Genomic DNA, 16,296 nt, shown 5'->3' with positions numbered 1-16,296 from the left:
CTTCCAGCTGCTGTTCTGCATCATGGCAACCTCCAGCCCCAAAAGTGCCACCCGTGTCCCCCTCCCCGTGTCCCCTTGACCCCGTGTGTCCCCCCACTGACCCTGTGTCCCCCTCCCTGTGTCCCCTGTCCCCCTATTGACCCTGTGTCCCCCCCATTGACCCTGTGTCCCCCCCATAGCCCCCCATTTACCCCATTCCCTCCCAGATGTGCTTCCAGCTGCTGTTCTGCATCATGGCAACCTCCAGCCCCCAAAGTGCCACCCGTGTCCCCCTCCCCATGTCCCCTGTCCCCCCACTGACCATGTCCCCCCCCCCCCCATTGACCCTGTGTCCCCCCCACTAACCCCCTGTCCCCCCCCATAGCCCCCCATTTACCCCATTCCCCCCCAGATGTGCTTCCAGCTGCTGTTCTGCATCATGGGAACCACTAGCCCCAAAAGCGCCACCCGTGTCCCCCTCCCCATGTCCCCTGTCCCCCCCACTGACCCTGTGTCCCCCCCATTGACCCCGTGTCCCCCCCATATCCCCCCATTTACCCCATTCCCCCCCAGATGTGCTTCCAGCTGCTGTTCTGCATTATAGGAACCTCCAGCCCCAAAAGCGCCACCCGTGTCCCCCTCCCCGTGTCCCCTTGACCCCGTGTGTCCCCCCACTGACCGTGTCCCCCCCCGTGTCCCCCCCCAGATGCGCTTCATGCTGCTGTTCAGCCGCCAGGGGAAGCTGCGCCTCCAAAAATGGTACCTGGCCACCCCCGATAAGGACAAGAAGAAGATGGTTCGGGAGCTCATGCAGGTGGTTTTAGCCCGAAAACCCAAAATGTGCAGTTTTTTGGAGTGGAGGGACCTCAAAGTCGTCTATAAAAGGTACTCGACCCCCCCAAAAATGACCCCAAGGTGTCCCCATGATGTCCCCGAGGCCACCGCACCCCTCAGAGACACGTTAAATGGGGTTATATGGGGTTATATGGGGGAGGAGGGTGATACCATTATGTGTTATGGGGGGGGTTAAGGGTTGGGTTTGTCTCTGGGAGGTAACTGACCCCAAATAAACCCCTATTGACCCCCCCATAGTTGCTTCAGACCCCTAAAAACCCCTTATAGACCCCTATTGACCCCCCAATAGTTGCTTGAGACCCCTAAAAACCCCCTATTGACCCCCCCATAGTTGCTTGGGACCCCTAAAAACCCCCCATTGACCCCTATTGACCCCCCAATAGTTACTTGGGACCCCTATAGACCCCCCCATAGTTGCTTGGGACTCCTATTGACCCCCCCATAGTTGCTTGGGTCCCCTAAAAAACCCCCTATAGACCCCTATTGACTCCCCCTATAGTTCCTTGGGACCCCTCAAAACCCCTTATAGATCCCCCCTAGTTACTTGGGACCCTTGTTGATCCCCCCATAGTTGCTTTGGACCCCTAAAAACCCCCCATTGACCCCTATTGACCCCCCAATAGTTACTTAGGACCCTTATTGACCCCCCCATAGTTGCTTGGGACCCCTAAAAACCCCCCATTGACCCCTATTGACCCCCCCTATAGTTCCTTGGGACCCCTCAAAACCCCTTATAGATCCCCCATAGTTACTTGGGACCCCTATTGACCCCCCCCCATAGTTGCTTCGGACCCCTAAAAACCCCCCATTGACCCCTATTGACCCCCCAATAGTTACTTGGGACCCTTATTGACCCCCCCATAGTTGCTTGAGACCCCTAAAAACCCCCTATTGACCCCCCCATAGTTGCTTGGGACCCCTAAAAACCCCCCATTGACCCCTATTGACCCCCCAATAGTTACTTGGGACCCCTATAGACCCCCACATAGTTACTTGGGACTCCTATTGACCCCCCCATAGTTGCTTGGGACCCTAATAAACCCCCTATAGACCCCTATTGACCCCCCCTATAGTTCCTTGGGACCCCTCAAAACCCCTTATAGATCCCCCATAGTTACTTGGGACCCTTATTGATCCCCCCCTAGTTGCTTTGGACCCCTAAAAACCCCCCATTGACCCCTATTGACCCCCCAATAGTTACTTGGGACCCTTATTGACCCCCCCATAGTTGCTTGGGACCCCTAAAAACCCCCCATTGACCCCTATTGACCCCCCAATAGTTACTTGGGACCCTTATTGACCCCCCCATAGTTGCTTGGGACCCCTAAAAACCCCCTATTGACCCCCCCATAGTTGCTTGGGACCCCTAAAAACCCCCCATTGACCCCTATTGACCCCCCAATAGTTACTTGGGACCCTTATTGACCCCCCCATAGTTGCTTGGGACCCCTAAAAACCCCCTATTGACCCCCCCATAGTTGCTTGGGACCCCTAAAAACCCCCCATTGACCGCTATTGACCCCCCAATAGTTACTTGGGACCCCTATAGACCCCCCCCATAGTTGCTTGGGACCCCTAAAAACCCCCTATTGACCCCCCCATAGTTGCTTGGGACCCCTAAAAACCCCCTATTGACCCCCCAATAGTTACTTGGGACCCCTAAAAACCCCCCATTGACCGCTATTGACCCCCCCATAGTTGCTTGGGACCCCTAAAAACCCCTCATTGACCGCTATTGACCCCCTAGTAGTTACTTGGGACCCCTATAGACCCCCCATAGCTGCTTGGGACCCCTCAAAAACCCCTATAGACCCCCCCCATAGTTGCTTGGGACCCCTCAAAACCCTCTGTGGGCCCCTATAGACCCCCCTGTGACCCCTAAAACCCCCTATGGGTCTCTATAGGCTCCCCCAAACTCCCCTATGGGTCCTTATATACTCCCCAATAGGGTCCTGGGACCCCCCAGAACCCCTATGGGTCCTTATAGACCCCCCCCAATAGGGGCTTGGGAACCCCAAAACCCCTTGGGGTGTCCCCAAGTGTCACTGTCACCCCCCAAGTTCAATATCTAGGTTGGGTTTTGGGGTGTCCCCAAGTGTCACTTTGTCATTGTCACCTCCCTCAGGTCCTCCTTTTGGGGTGTCTTTTTGGAATGTCCCCAAGTGTCACTGTCCCCCCCCAAGTTCTACATCTGGGGTGGGTTTTGGGGTGTCCCCAAGTGTCCCTTTGTCACCGTGTCCCCCAGGTACGCCAGCCTGTACTTCTGCTGCGCCATCGAGGGCCAGGACAACGAGCTCATCACGCTGGAGCTGATCCACCGCTACGTCGAGCTCCTCGACAAGTATTTCGGCAGCGTGAGTGTGTCCCCAGGGGCTTGGGGACATCCTGGGGGTGACATCGGGGTGAGGAGACACCATAGGGTCAATGGGGACATCGTAGGACCACCCAGTGGCCATTAGGAGCATCCAATGGCCATCAGGAGCATCCAATGGTCACCACTATGTTGAGCTGCTCGATGAGTACTTGGGCAGCGTGAGTGTGTCCCCAGGGGCTTGGGGACATCCTGGGGGTGACACGGGGGTGAGGGGACACCATAGGGTCAATGGGGACATCGTAGGGACACCCAATGGCCATTAGGAGCATCCAATGGCCACCAGGAGCATCCAATGGCCATCAGGAGCATCCAATGGCCACCACTATGTTGAGCTGCTCGATGAGTACTTGGGCAGCCTGAGTGTGTCCCCAGGGGCTTGGGGACATCCTGGGGGTCAGAGGACACCGTGAGGTCATCACAGGGTCAATGGGGACATCCTAGGGCCACCCAATGTCCATCAGGAGCATCCAATGGCCACCAGGAGCATCCGATGGCCATCACATCCACCCAATGGCCACCACTATGTTGAGCTGCTCGATGAGTACTTGGGTAATGTGAGTGTGTCCCCAAGGGCTTGGGGACATCCTGGGGGTGACACGGGGGTGAGGGGACACCATAGGGTCAATGGGGACATCGTAGGGCCACCCAATGGCCATTAGGAGCATCCAGTGGCCACCAGGAGCATCCAATGGCCATTAGGAGCACTCAGTGGCCACCAAGAGCATCCAATGGTCACCACTATGTTGAGCTGCTCGATGAGTACTTGGGTAGCGTGAGTGTGTTCCCAGGGGCTTGGGGACACCCTGGGGGTGACACGGGGGTGAGGGGACACCATAGGGTCAATGGGGACATCGTAGGGCCACCCAATGGCCATTAGGAGCATCCAATGGCCACCAGGAGCATCCAATGGCCATCAGGAGCACCCAATGGCCACCACTATATTGAGCTGCTCGATGAGTACTTGGGCAGCGTGAGTGTGTCCCCAGGGGCTTGGGGACATCCTGGGGGTGACACGGGGGTCAGGGGACACCATAGGGTCAATGGGGACATCGTAGGGACACCCAATGGCCATTAGGAGCATCCAATGGCCACCAGGAGCATCCGATGGCCATCAGGAGCATCCAATCGTCACCACTATGTTGAGCTGCTCGATGGGTACTTGGGTAGTGTGAGTGTGTCCCCAAGGGCTTGGGGACATCCTGGGGGTCAGAGGACACCGTGGGGTCATCACAGGGTCAATGGGGGACATCGTAGGGCCACCCAATGGCCATCAGGAGCATCCAATGGCCACCAGGAGCATCCAGTGGCCATCAGGAGGACCCAATGGCCACCACTATGTTGAGCTTCTCGATGAGTACTTGGGTAGTGTGAGTGTGTCCCCAAGGGCTTGGGGACATCCTGGGGGTGACATGACGGTGAGGGGACACCATAGGGTCAATGGGGACATCCCAGGGCCAGCTAATGGCCACCAGGAGCATCCAGTGGCCACCAGGAGCATCCAATGGCCATCAGGAGTACCCAATGGCCACCATTATGTTGAGCTGCTCGATGAGTAGTTGGGTAGTGTGAGTGTGTCCCCAGGGGCTTGGGGACATCCTGGGGGTGACACGAGGGTGAGGGGACACCATAGGGTCAATGGGGACATCCCAGGACCACCCAATGGCCATCAGGAGCATCCAGTGGCCACCAGGAGCATCCAGTGGCCATCAGGAGCATCCAGTGGCCATCAGGAGCATCCAATGTTCACCACTATGTTGAGCTGCTCGACGAGTACTTGGGTAGTGTGAGTGTGTCCCCAAGGGGCTTGGAGACATCCTGGGGGTGACACGGGGGTGAGGGGACACCATAGGGTCAATGGGGACATCGTAGGGCCACCCAATGGCCATTAGGAACATCCAATGGCCATCAGATCCACCCAATGGCCACCACTATGTTGAGCTGCTCGATGAGTACTTGGGTAGTGTGAGTGTGTCCCCAGGGGCTTGGGGACATCCTGGGGGTGACACGAGGGTGAGGGGACACCATAGGGTCAATGGGGACATCATAGGGCCACCCAATGGCCATTAGGAGCATCCAAGGGCCACCAGGAACACCCCAGGGCCACCACCATGTCCATCCCATGGTCATGGAGCCACTTCACCTCCATTCCATGGTCATGAGGACCCTCAAGGCCACCACGAGGTCCATCCCATGGTCTTGAGGACCCTCAGCTCCATCCAACGGCCATGAGCCCACCACCAGGTCCATCCCATGGTCATGGAGCTACTCCACCTCCATCCCATGGTCATGAGGACCCTCAAGGCCACCACCAGGTCCATCCCATGGTCATGCGGCCACCACCAGGTCCATCCCTTGGTCATGAGGACCCTCAAGGCCACCACCAGGTCCATCCCATGGTCTTGAGGACCCTCAACTCCATCCAATGGCCATGGGGACACCCCAACTCCATCCCATGGTCATGAGGACCCTCAAGGCCACCACCAGGTCCATCCCATGGTCATGAGGACCCTCATGTCCATCCCATGGTCATGAGGACCCTCAAGGCCACCAGCAGGTCCATCCCATGGTCTTGAGGACCCTCAGCTCCATCTCATGGCCATGGGGACCCTCAAGGCCACCACCAGGTCCATCCAATGGCCATGGGGACACCCCAACTCTATCCCATAGTCATGAGGACCCTCAAGGCCACCACCAGGTCCATCCCATGGTCTTGAGGACCCTCATGTCCATCCCATGGTCATGAGGACCCTCAAGGCCACCACCAGGTCCATCCCATGGTCTTGAGGACCCTCAACTCCATCCAATGGCCATGGGGACACCCCAACTCCATCCTATGAGTATGAGGTTGGACTGGATGATCTTGGAGGTCTTTTCCCCGCCCGAATAATGTCAGGATTCTATATGTTGGGCAGGTATGCGAGCTGGACATCATCTTCAACTTCGAGAAGGCCTATTTCATCCTGGACGAGTTCGTCATGGGGGGCGAGATCCAGGACACCTCCAAAAAGAGCGTCCTCAAGGCCATCGAGCAGGCGGACCTGCTGCAGGAGGTGAGGGACCCCCTATAGACTCCATAGGATGTCTCAAACCCACCCCCCAAAACCCCCTATGGAGCCCTCGTACCCCTATAGATCACCCATGAGGTCCTGGTGTCTCCCATGGGCTCCTCATGACCCCAATGGGGACAAAGATCTCCCAAAGTCCTCTATAGACCTCCCCATAGGGTCCTTAGCCCCATAGGGTCCTGGGGTCCCCAGAACACCCTATAACCCCCCATAGAGTCCAGGGACCCCCAAAATCCCCTATGGACCCCTCGTACCCCTATAGATCACCCATGAGTTCCTGGTGTCCCCCATGGGCTCCTCATGTCCCCAATGGGGACAAATGTCTCCCAAAGTCCCCTATAGACCCCCCATAGGGTCCTGGGGTCCCAAGAACACCCTATAACCCCCCATAGGGTCCAGGGACCCCCAAAATCCCCTATGGACTCCTCGTAACCCTATAGATCACCCATGAGGTCCTGGTGTCCCCCATGGGCTCCTCATGACCCCAATGGGGGCAAACATCTCCCAAAGTCCCCTATAGACCCCCCATAGGGTCCTGGGGTCCCAAGAACACCCTATAACCCCCCATAGGGTCCAGGGACCCCCAAAATCCCCTATGGACCCCTCGTACCCCTATAGATCACCCATGAGGTCCTGGTGTCCCCCATGGTCTCCTCATATCCCCAATGGGGACAAATGTCTCCCAAAGTCCCCTATAGACCCCCATAGGGTCCTGGGGTCCCCAGAACACCCTATAACCCCCCATAGAGTCCAGGGACCCCCAAAATCCCCTATGGACCCCTCGTACCCCTATAGATCACCCATGAGGTCTTGGTGTCCCCCATGGGCTCCTCATGTCCCCAATGGGGACAAATGTCTCCCAAAGTCCCCTATAGACCCCCATAGGGTCCTGGGGTCCCCAGAACACCCTATAACCCCCCATAGAGTCCAGGGACCCCCAAAATCCCCTATGGACCCCTCGTACCCCTATAGATCACCCATGAGGTCTTGGTGTCCCCCATGGGCTCCTCATGACCCCAATGGGGACAAATGTCTCCCAAAGTCCCCTATAGACCCCCCCAATAGGGTCCTTAGCCTCATAGGGTCCTGGGGTCCCCAGAACACCCTATAACCCCCCATAGAGTCCAGGGACCCCCAAAATCCCCTATAGATCCCTCCTACCCCTATAGATCAGCCATGAGGTCCTGGTGTCCCCTATGGGCTCCTCATGACCCCAATGGGGACAAATGTCTCCCAAAGTCCCCTATAGACCCCCATAGGGTCCTGGGGGTCCCCAAAACCTCCTATAGCCTCCCCATAGTGTCCAGGGACCCCCCCAAAGCCCCCCATGGGGCCCTTGTACCCCCCACCATGAAACTCTGACCCCCCCAAATAACCCCCCCCCTCCCAATGTCCCCCCCAAGTGACCCCCCCCTTCTTATTTTGGGGGGGTGGGGGGGGTCCCCACTTTATACCCCCACCTCCCCTATTTTGGGGGGGTCACCCCTTTGTTACCCCCCTTTTATTTGGGGGGGGTCCCTTTATACCCCACCAGGTATCTCCCATTTATTGGGGGGGGTCTCCCCTTTGTACCCCCATTTTATTGGGGGGGTCCCCTTTATACCCCCCACAGGTGTCCCCCATTTATTGGGGGGGTCTCCCCTTAGTACCCCCCTTTTATTGGGGGGTCCCTTTATACCCCTCCAAGGGTCCCCCTCTTATTATGGGGGTCGCCCCTTTGTACCCCCCTTTTATTGGGGGGGGGGTCCCTTTATACCCCCCCAGGTGTCCCCCATTTATTGGGGGCGTCTCCCCTTTTTACCCCCCTTTTATTTGAGTTGAGGTCCCTTTATACCCCCCCAGGTGTCCCCCATTTATTGGGGGGGGGTCACCCCTTTGTACCCCCCTTTTATTTGGGGGGGGTCCCTTTATACCCCCTCAGGTGTCCCCCATTTATTGGGGGGGTCACCCCTTTGTACCCCCCTTTTATTGGGGGGTCCCTTTATACCCCTCCAAGGGTCCCCCTCTTATTATGGGGGTCGCCCCTTTGTACCCCCCTTTTATTGGGGGGGGGGGTCCCTTTATACCCCCCCAGGTGTCCCCCATTTATTGGGGGCGTCTCCCCTTTTTACCCCCCTTTTATTTGAGTTGAGGTCCCTTTATACCCCCCCAGGTGTCCCCCATTTATTGGGGGGGGGTCACCCCTTTGTACCCCCCTTTTATTTGGGGGGGGGTCCCTTTATACCCCCTCAGGTGTCCCCCATTTATTGGGGGGGTCACCCCTTTGTACCCCCCTTTTATTGGGGGGGTCCCTTTATACCCCTCCAGGTGTCCCCCATTTATTGGGGGGGTCTCCCCCTTGTACCCCCTTTTATTTGGGGGGGGGGTCCCCCCATTGTACCCCCCCCAACCCCTCTTTCCCCCCCCCCAGGAGGACGAATCCCCCCCGCAGCGTCCTGGAGGAAATGGGGCTGGCGTAGCCCCTCCCCTCATAATTTGGGGGGGGGGGACCCCATGACACCCCCACTTTAAAGGGTCCCCCCCCCACCACACAGGACCAATCGCACCCTGGAGACAACGTGGGGGGGGCACAACACCCCCCCCCCCCCCAAACTGTAAATATATAGATATACATATATGGGGAGGGGTCCCCAATTTTGAGGGGGGGGAGGGGGCACTCCATAGTGTCCCTGTGCCCCCCCCCCCATGAGTTTGGGACATCATTGTCCCCCCATTTTGGGGAGGGGGGGGTGTAAAAGTGGGTGCCCCCCCCTTCCCAAATGAAGCATTTGGGGGGGGGGGGGTGAGTTTTGGGGGTGTCCCCCCATTTTTGTGCCCCCCCCCCCCCATTATGGGACCATGTGCCCCCCCCCCATTTTGAAATAAAGCCTGTGGAGTCTCAGCCTGTACTTGGTGCTTTTTGGGGGGGGGATTTACCCCTTGGGGGGGGATTTACCCCCTTGGGGGGGGGAATTGCCCCTGGGGGGGGTATTTTGCCCCTGGGGGGGTCACTGGGGTCTTATGGGGGGGGTTTGGGGGGCCCCCCCCCCCAATAATAATGAGGGTAACTCGTACTAAAATAGTCGCTTTTATTCGTTAGCAAAATTAGTGATTGGGGAGTATTTACATCCCCCACCCCCCCCCCCGGTGGGGGGGGGGGACTGGGAGGGACTGGGATATACTGGGAGGAACTGGGTTGGGATTGGGAGGGACTGGGGGGGACTGGGATATACTGAGAGGGACTGAGATATACTGGGAGGGAACTGGGAGGGAACTGGGGGGGACTGGGATATACTGGGAGGGACTGGGATGGACTGGGAGGGACTGGGGTGGGACTGAGGGGGACTGGGAGGGACTGGGATGGGACTGGGATATACTGGGAGGGACTGGGATGGGACTGGGAGGGAACTGGGAGGGACTGGGAGGGACTGGGATTGGACTGGGATATACTGGGAGGGACTGGGAGGGGACTGGGATATACTGGGAGGGACTGGGGGAACTGGGAGGGACTGGGAGAACTGGGAAGGACTGGAGCTGGAACTGGGAGAACTGGGAGGGACTGGGAGGAGCTGGGAAGGACTGGAGCTGGAATTAGGGGAACTGGGAGGGACTGGAGGTGGAACTGGGAGGGACTGGGATATACTGGGAGGGACTGGGATGGGACTTGGACTGGGGGGAACTGGGATGGACTGGAGGCCACTGGGAGGGAGTGGGATATACTGGGAGGGACTGGGAGGAACTGGGAAGGACTGGAGCTGGAACTGGGAGAACTGGGATAGGACTGGAAGGGACTGGGAGAACTGGGAGTGAACTGGGAGGGACTGGAGCTGGGACTGGGGGAACTGGAATGAGACTGGGAGGGAACTGGGAGGGACTGGAGCTGGGACTGGGGGAATTGGGATGAGACTGGGAGAGACTGGGAGGGGACTGGGAGAACTGGGAGGGACTGGAGCTGGAACTGGGAGAGCTGGGATGGGACTAGGGGGGACTGGGATGGGACTGGGAGGGAACTGGGGGGACTGGGAGGGAACTGGAGCTGGGACTGGGGGAACTGGGAGGGACTGGAACTGGGAGAACTGGGATGGAACTGGGAGGGACTGGGATGGACTGGGAGGCACTGGGAGGGAGTGGGAGGGACTAGGGGGACTGGGAGGGACTGGGATGGGACTGGGAGAACTAGGCGGGACTGGGATGGACTGGGATGAACTGGGATGAACTGGGAGGAACTGGAGCTGGAACTGGGAGAACTGGGATGGGCTGGGATGGGACTGGGAGGGACTGGGGGAACTGGGAGGGACTGGGATGAACTGGGATGGACTGGGGTGGGACTGGGAGGGACTGGGGGAACTGGGAGGGAACTGGGAGGAACTGGATTTGGAACTGGGATGAACTGGGATGGAACTGGGAGCCTGGAGCTGAGACTGGGAGGGACTGGGGGGTCTCTAGGGAAGAAGTGGGAACATGATGAGACTGGGGGAGGAACTGGGAGGAACTGGGAGGGAACTGGGAGGCACTGGAGCTGGAACTGGGGGGGCTCTAGAGCTGAAAAGGGGGTGAAGGGCACGAAACTGGGAGGACTCTACAACTGGAACTGGGAGGACTGGGAGGACCAAACTGGGAACCACAGGACAACTGGTGTGACCCAGGACAGGGTGGGGGAGGGGACATCCGAGCAGGCGGGGGGAGGGGGATTTTGGGGGGTGCCCCCCCCCCCATCACGGAAACCCCCGGGGGGGGTCCCCTCCCCCAAACCCTTTCCAGATAATTCTGTAGTGGGGGTGGGGGGCGTTGGGGGCGGGGCAGGAAAGTCCGTCCCGGTAGCTGATTGGACAAGAGCGAAGGGCGGTTATGAGGGCGGGGGGGGAGGGGTCGGATGAGTTTTGGGGGGGGCCCCCACGGTCGCCTCCATCTTGCGCTTCTGCTCGACGTCATGGATGATGTCGACGACGTCATCGGCCGGGAGGTGGAGCTTACTGGACAGCTCAATCAATTGGTCGATGGTCCCAGGGTCAAGGTCATCGACCTCGGCCGGGTCTTGGGGGGCGGGGATTTCATTAGACCCCCCCGGGATCTCATTGGATCCTCCCGGCATCTCGTTGTCCCCCCCCGGGAGCTCGTTGCCCCTTGGGAACATCTCGTTGCCCCTTGGAAGGATCTCGTTGTCTTCTAAGCCACCGTTGCCCTCAAAGTCATCGTTGACCTTGAACCCATCGTTGACCTTGAACCCATCATTGACTTTGAACCCATCATTGACCTTGAACCCATCGTTGCCTTTGAACCCATCGTTGACCTTGAACCCATCGTTGACCCTGAAGCCCCCGTTGCCATCAAAGCCCCTGTTGACCTTGAACCCATCGTTGTCTTCAAACCCCTCGTTGACCTTGAAGCCCCTGTTGACCTTGAAGCCCCCGTTGCCATCAAAGCCCTTGTTGACCTTGAAGCCCCTCTTGCCTTCAAACCCATCGTTGACCTTGAAGACCCCATTGTCCTCCAAGCCCTCATTGCCCTTGAAGCTCTTGACCTTGAAGCCCCCGTTGCCATCAAAGCCCCTGTTGACCTTGAACCCGGCATCTTCAAACCCATCGTTGACCTTGAAGCCCCCATTGTCCTCCAAGCCCCCATTGTCCTCCAAGCCCTCGTTGCCCTTGAAGCCCTTGTTGCCCTTGAAGCCCCTGTTGACCTTGAACCCCTCGTTGCCATCAAAGCCCCTGTTGCCCTTGAAGCCTCTGTTGACCTTGAATCCCCCATTGTCCTCCAAGCCCCCGTTGTCTTCAAACCCATCGTTGACCTTGAACCCCTTGTTGACCTTGAACCCCTTGTTGACCTTGAACCCCTTGTTGACCTCGTAGCGCCCGTTGTCCTCCAAACCCCCATTGCCCTCCAATCCATCACCAAACCCATCACCATCGAACCCTTCCAACCCATCGTCTCCTTCCTCCAGCTCTTCCTCCTCATCCCCGGGCGCTTCTTCCTCCTCTTCCTCCTCCTCCTCTTCCTCTTCCGACCTCTTATCCTCCTCCACCGCCACACCGGGCCCGTGTAGAAGATACCGGAGCAATAGATCGGACGCCAAATCCGCCAAGCGTTCCTCTTCCACCGCCGCTTTCCGAGCGGCTTCGGCTTGTCGCCGGCTCTCGGCCAACTCTTGGTAACGCCGTTCCAACAACCGATGCTCCAAACTCTGCTGTTGCCGGAGCTGCCTTGAACTTGGCCACCCCCGGTCCCTTTCAAGTTCACGGTCACGTTGCCGGTCCCTTTTGGCTTCAGCTCGGAGCCTCCCGAGTTCTTCCAGCTCCTTCAACACCTCGTTATGGGTCCCCGTGGGCGCCGAGCGCTTCGTTAAGCTCGAGTGGGGTTGGGGGGCGGTGGGGTGGGTTTTGGGGGGTGGGGAGGGGGGGGTGCGTTGGGGGTCCGCTGGTTGCGGGGGGGGGGCGTGGGGATGTGGGTTGGGGGCGGCTTTGGACCAAGAGGCTGATGGAGAGGAGGAGGGCGACGATGCGCAGGGGGCGCGGGGGCGGCGCCATTGTGCCTGGAAAGGGGGGGGGAGACATGTTGGCCCCGCCCATAAACTTGGGGGAACACCCCCCCCAACGCACCCCCCCACCCCCCAAACTTGGGGGGATCCCCCGAACTTGGGGAACCCCCCGAACTTGGGGGACCCCCCCCAAACTTGATGGAATTCTCCCCCTCGAACTTGGGGAACCCCCCTCAAACTTGGGGGAACCCTCCCCTTCGAACTTGTGAATTACCCCCCAAAGTTGAAGGACCCCCCCCCGAAACTTGGGGTATCCCCCCGAACTTGGAGGACCCCACGCAAACTTGGGGTATCCCCCCGAACTTGGGGAACCCCCCCCCAAACTTGGGGGAACCCTCCCCTTCGAACTTGGGACTTACCCCCCAAAGTTGGGGGACCCCCCGAATTTGGGGGATCCCCCTGAACTTGGGGGATCCCCCCGAACTTAGGGGACCCCCCCCAAACTTGGGGGAACCCTCCCCTTCGAACTTGGGAATTGCCACCCAAAGTTAGGGGACCCCCCCCCCCCGAATTTGGGGGATCCCCCCGAATTTGGGGACCCCCCCCCCAAACTTGGGGTATCCCCCCGAACTTGGGGAACCCCCCCCAAACTTGGGGAACCCCCCCCTCAAACTTGGGGGAACCCTCCCCTTCCAACTTGGGAATTGCCCCCCAAAGTTGGGGAACCCCCCCTCAAACTTGGGGGACCCCACGCAAACTTGGGGGAACCCTCCCCCTCGAAGTTGGGAATTGCCCCCCAAAGTTAGGGGACCCCCCCCCCCGAATTTGGGGGATCCCCCCGAATTTGGGGAACCCGCCCCCAAACTTGGGGTATCCCCCCGAACTTGGGGACCCCCCCCCAAACTTGGGGAACCCACCCCTCGAACTTGGGGGATCCCCCCGAACTTGGGAATTCCCACCCCAAAGTTGGGGGACCCCCCCGAAACTTGGGGGACCCCACGCAAACTTGGGGTATCCCCCCCGAACTTGGGGACCCCCCCCAAACTTGGGGGAACCCTCCCCTTCGAACTTGGGAATTAACCCCAAAGTTGGGGGACCCCACGGAAACTTGGGGGATCTCTCCCCCCCCCCCCAAACTTCGGGGATCACCCCCCTGAAACTTGGGGAATCCCCCCCCAAAGTTGGGGGAACCCCCACTTCCCGAACTTGGGAATCCCCCCCCCAGACTTGGGGAACCCCCCACCCAAACTTGGGGAACCCTTCCCCAGATTTGGGGACGCCCCCCGAAATTTGGGGACCCCCCTGCAAACTTGGGGACCCCCCACCCAAAGTTGGGGGACACCCCCCCCCCGAACTTGGGAATCCCCCCCAAAGTTGGGGGAGCCCCCCACCTAAACTTGGGGGATCCCCCCACCCAAACTTAGAGGACCCCCCCCCAAACTTGGGGATCCCCCTCCCCAAACTTGGGGGATCCTCCCCCCCCCAAATTTGGGGGATCGCCGCCCCCCCCCATGCTATGACACCCCCAACAATGTCCCCCCTGCTTCAAGCCACCAGTGGGGGTCCCCCCCATGTCCCAAATGCCCCCCCTGGGACCCCCATACCCCTCCTGGGACCCCAATGTCCCCCCTCATGTCCCAAATGTCCACCTGGGACCCCCATATCCCCCCCATGTCCCAAATGACCCCCCCCATGTCCCCAATGTCCCCCTGGGACCCCCATATCCCCCCCATGTCCCAAATGTCCCCCTGGGACCCCAATGTCCCCCCCAAGTCCCAAATGTCCCCCCACCATGTCCCAAATGTCCCCCTGGGACCCCAATATTTCCCCCACGTCCCAAATGTCCCCCCACCATGTCCCAAATGTCCCTCTGGGACCCCCATATCCCCCCATGTCCCAAATGTCCCCCTGGGACTCCCATACCCTCCCCATGTCCCAAATGTCCCCCCCTATGTCCCAAATGTCCCCCTGGGACCCCCATCCCCCACCTGGGACCCCCATTTCCCCCCATGTCCCAAATGTCCCCCCCATGTCCCAAATGCCCCCCCCCCATGTTCCAAATGTCCCCCTGGGACCCCAGTGTCCCCTCATGTCCCAAATGTCCTCCTGGGACCCCCATATCCCCCCCATGTCCTCAATGTCCCCCCCATGTCCCAAATGTCCCCCTGGGACCCCCATATCCCCCCATGTCCCAAATGTCCCCCCCTATGTCCCAAATGTCCCCCTGGGACCCCCATACCCCTCCTGGGACCCCAATGTCCCCCCCATATCCCAAATGTCCCCCTGGGACCCCAATATTTCCCCCACGTCCCAAATGTCCCCCCCATGTCCCAAATGTCCCCTGGGACCCCCATCCCCCCCCTGGGACCCCCATTTCCCCCCCATGTCCCCAATGTCCCCCTGGGACCCCAATGTCCCCCCCATGTCCCCAATGTCCCCTCCATGTCCCCAATGTCCCCAGGGACCCCCATACCCCCCCAAGACCCCCCTAAGCCCCCATGGACCCCCCCCCAAGTCCCCCCCCAAACATCCCCCCCCCCCCCGGTGCCGTTTATGGGGCGGGGGGGGGTATGTGTCACACGTGTGACAACACCGTGTGACACACACAGTCGTGTGACAGAGGCGGCGGCGAGTGACACCCACACAGGTACATTTTGGGGGGGTGGCGGGGGGGGGGGGCGCACACCCATGGGGGTGACACACACACAGAGTGGGGGGGACACACACACATATACACTCGTACACCCTATGGAACACACGCGTGTGCAACACACGCACACATATGTACAACCTGGGGTACACACACACGTGTGGACACTCATACTACACCCTATGGAACACACGTATGTACACCCAGGAACATATGTGTACACCCTATGGAACACACATATGTACACCCCATGGAACACACGAGTACACCCTATGGAACACATGTATATACATCCCATGGAACACATGAGTACACCCTATGGAACACACATATGTACACCCCATGGAACACACGTGTACACCGCAGGACACACGAGTACACCCTATGGAATACACACATATGTACACTCCATGGAATACACGTATATACACCCCATGGAACACACGAGTACACCATATGGAACACACGTATATACACCCCACGGAACACACGAGTACACCCTATGGAACACATGTATATACACCCTATGGAACACACGAGTACACCCTATGGAACACACATGTACACCCCACGGAACACACAAGTACACCCTATGGAACACACGTGTACACCCCGCAGAACACACGTATGTACAGCCCACGGAACACGAGTACACCCTATGGAACACACACGTACACCCCACGGAACACATGAGTACACCCTATGGAACACACGAGTACACTCTATGTAACACACGTATATACACCCCATGGAACACACAAGTACACCCTATGGAACACACGCGTACATCCCACGGAACACACGTATATACACCCCAAAACACACGTGTACACCCCACGGAACACATGAGTACACCCTATGGAACACACACGTACACCCCACGGAACACACATGTACACCCCACAGAACACATGAGTAC

The 16,296-nt window shown here is 58.9% G+C and overlaps 1 protein-coding gene across 1 annotated transcript; it reads left to right on the top strand.

The window, feature by feature from the left end:
* Positions 1 to 685: 685 nt before the first annotated feature.
* LOC308052434 (AP-1 complex subunit sigma-1A-like) lies at positions 686 to 8,963 on the top strand (the record flags this gene model as incomplete). The annotated part of the gene is given in 5 exon segments (XM_080364513.1): positions 686 to 864; positions 3,080 to 3,188; positions 6,121 to 6,258; positions 8,684 to 8,695; positions 8,697 to 8,963. Coding segments are annotated over 5 exon segments (474 nt in total). The 3' UTR covers positions 8,733 to 8,963.
* Between the last annotated feature and the right edge of the window lie 7,333 nt (positions 8,964 to 16,296).

The sequence above is a fragment of the Nesoenas mayeri genome, assembly GCF_963082525.1.
Source record: "Nesoenas mayeri genome assembly, contig: SCAFFOLD_177, whole genome shotgun sequence".
In the NCBI taxonomy this organism is placed as follows: Eukaryota; Metazoa; Chordata; class Aves; order Columbiformes; family Columbidae; genus Nesoenas; species Nesoenas mayeri.
This window is presented reverse-complemented; position numbering and strand designations above follow the sequence as displayed.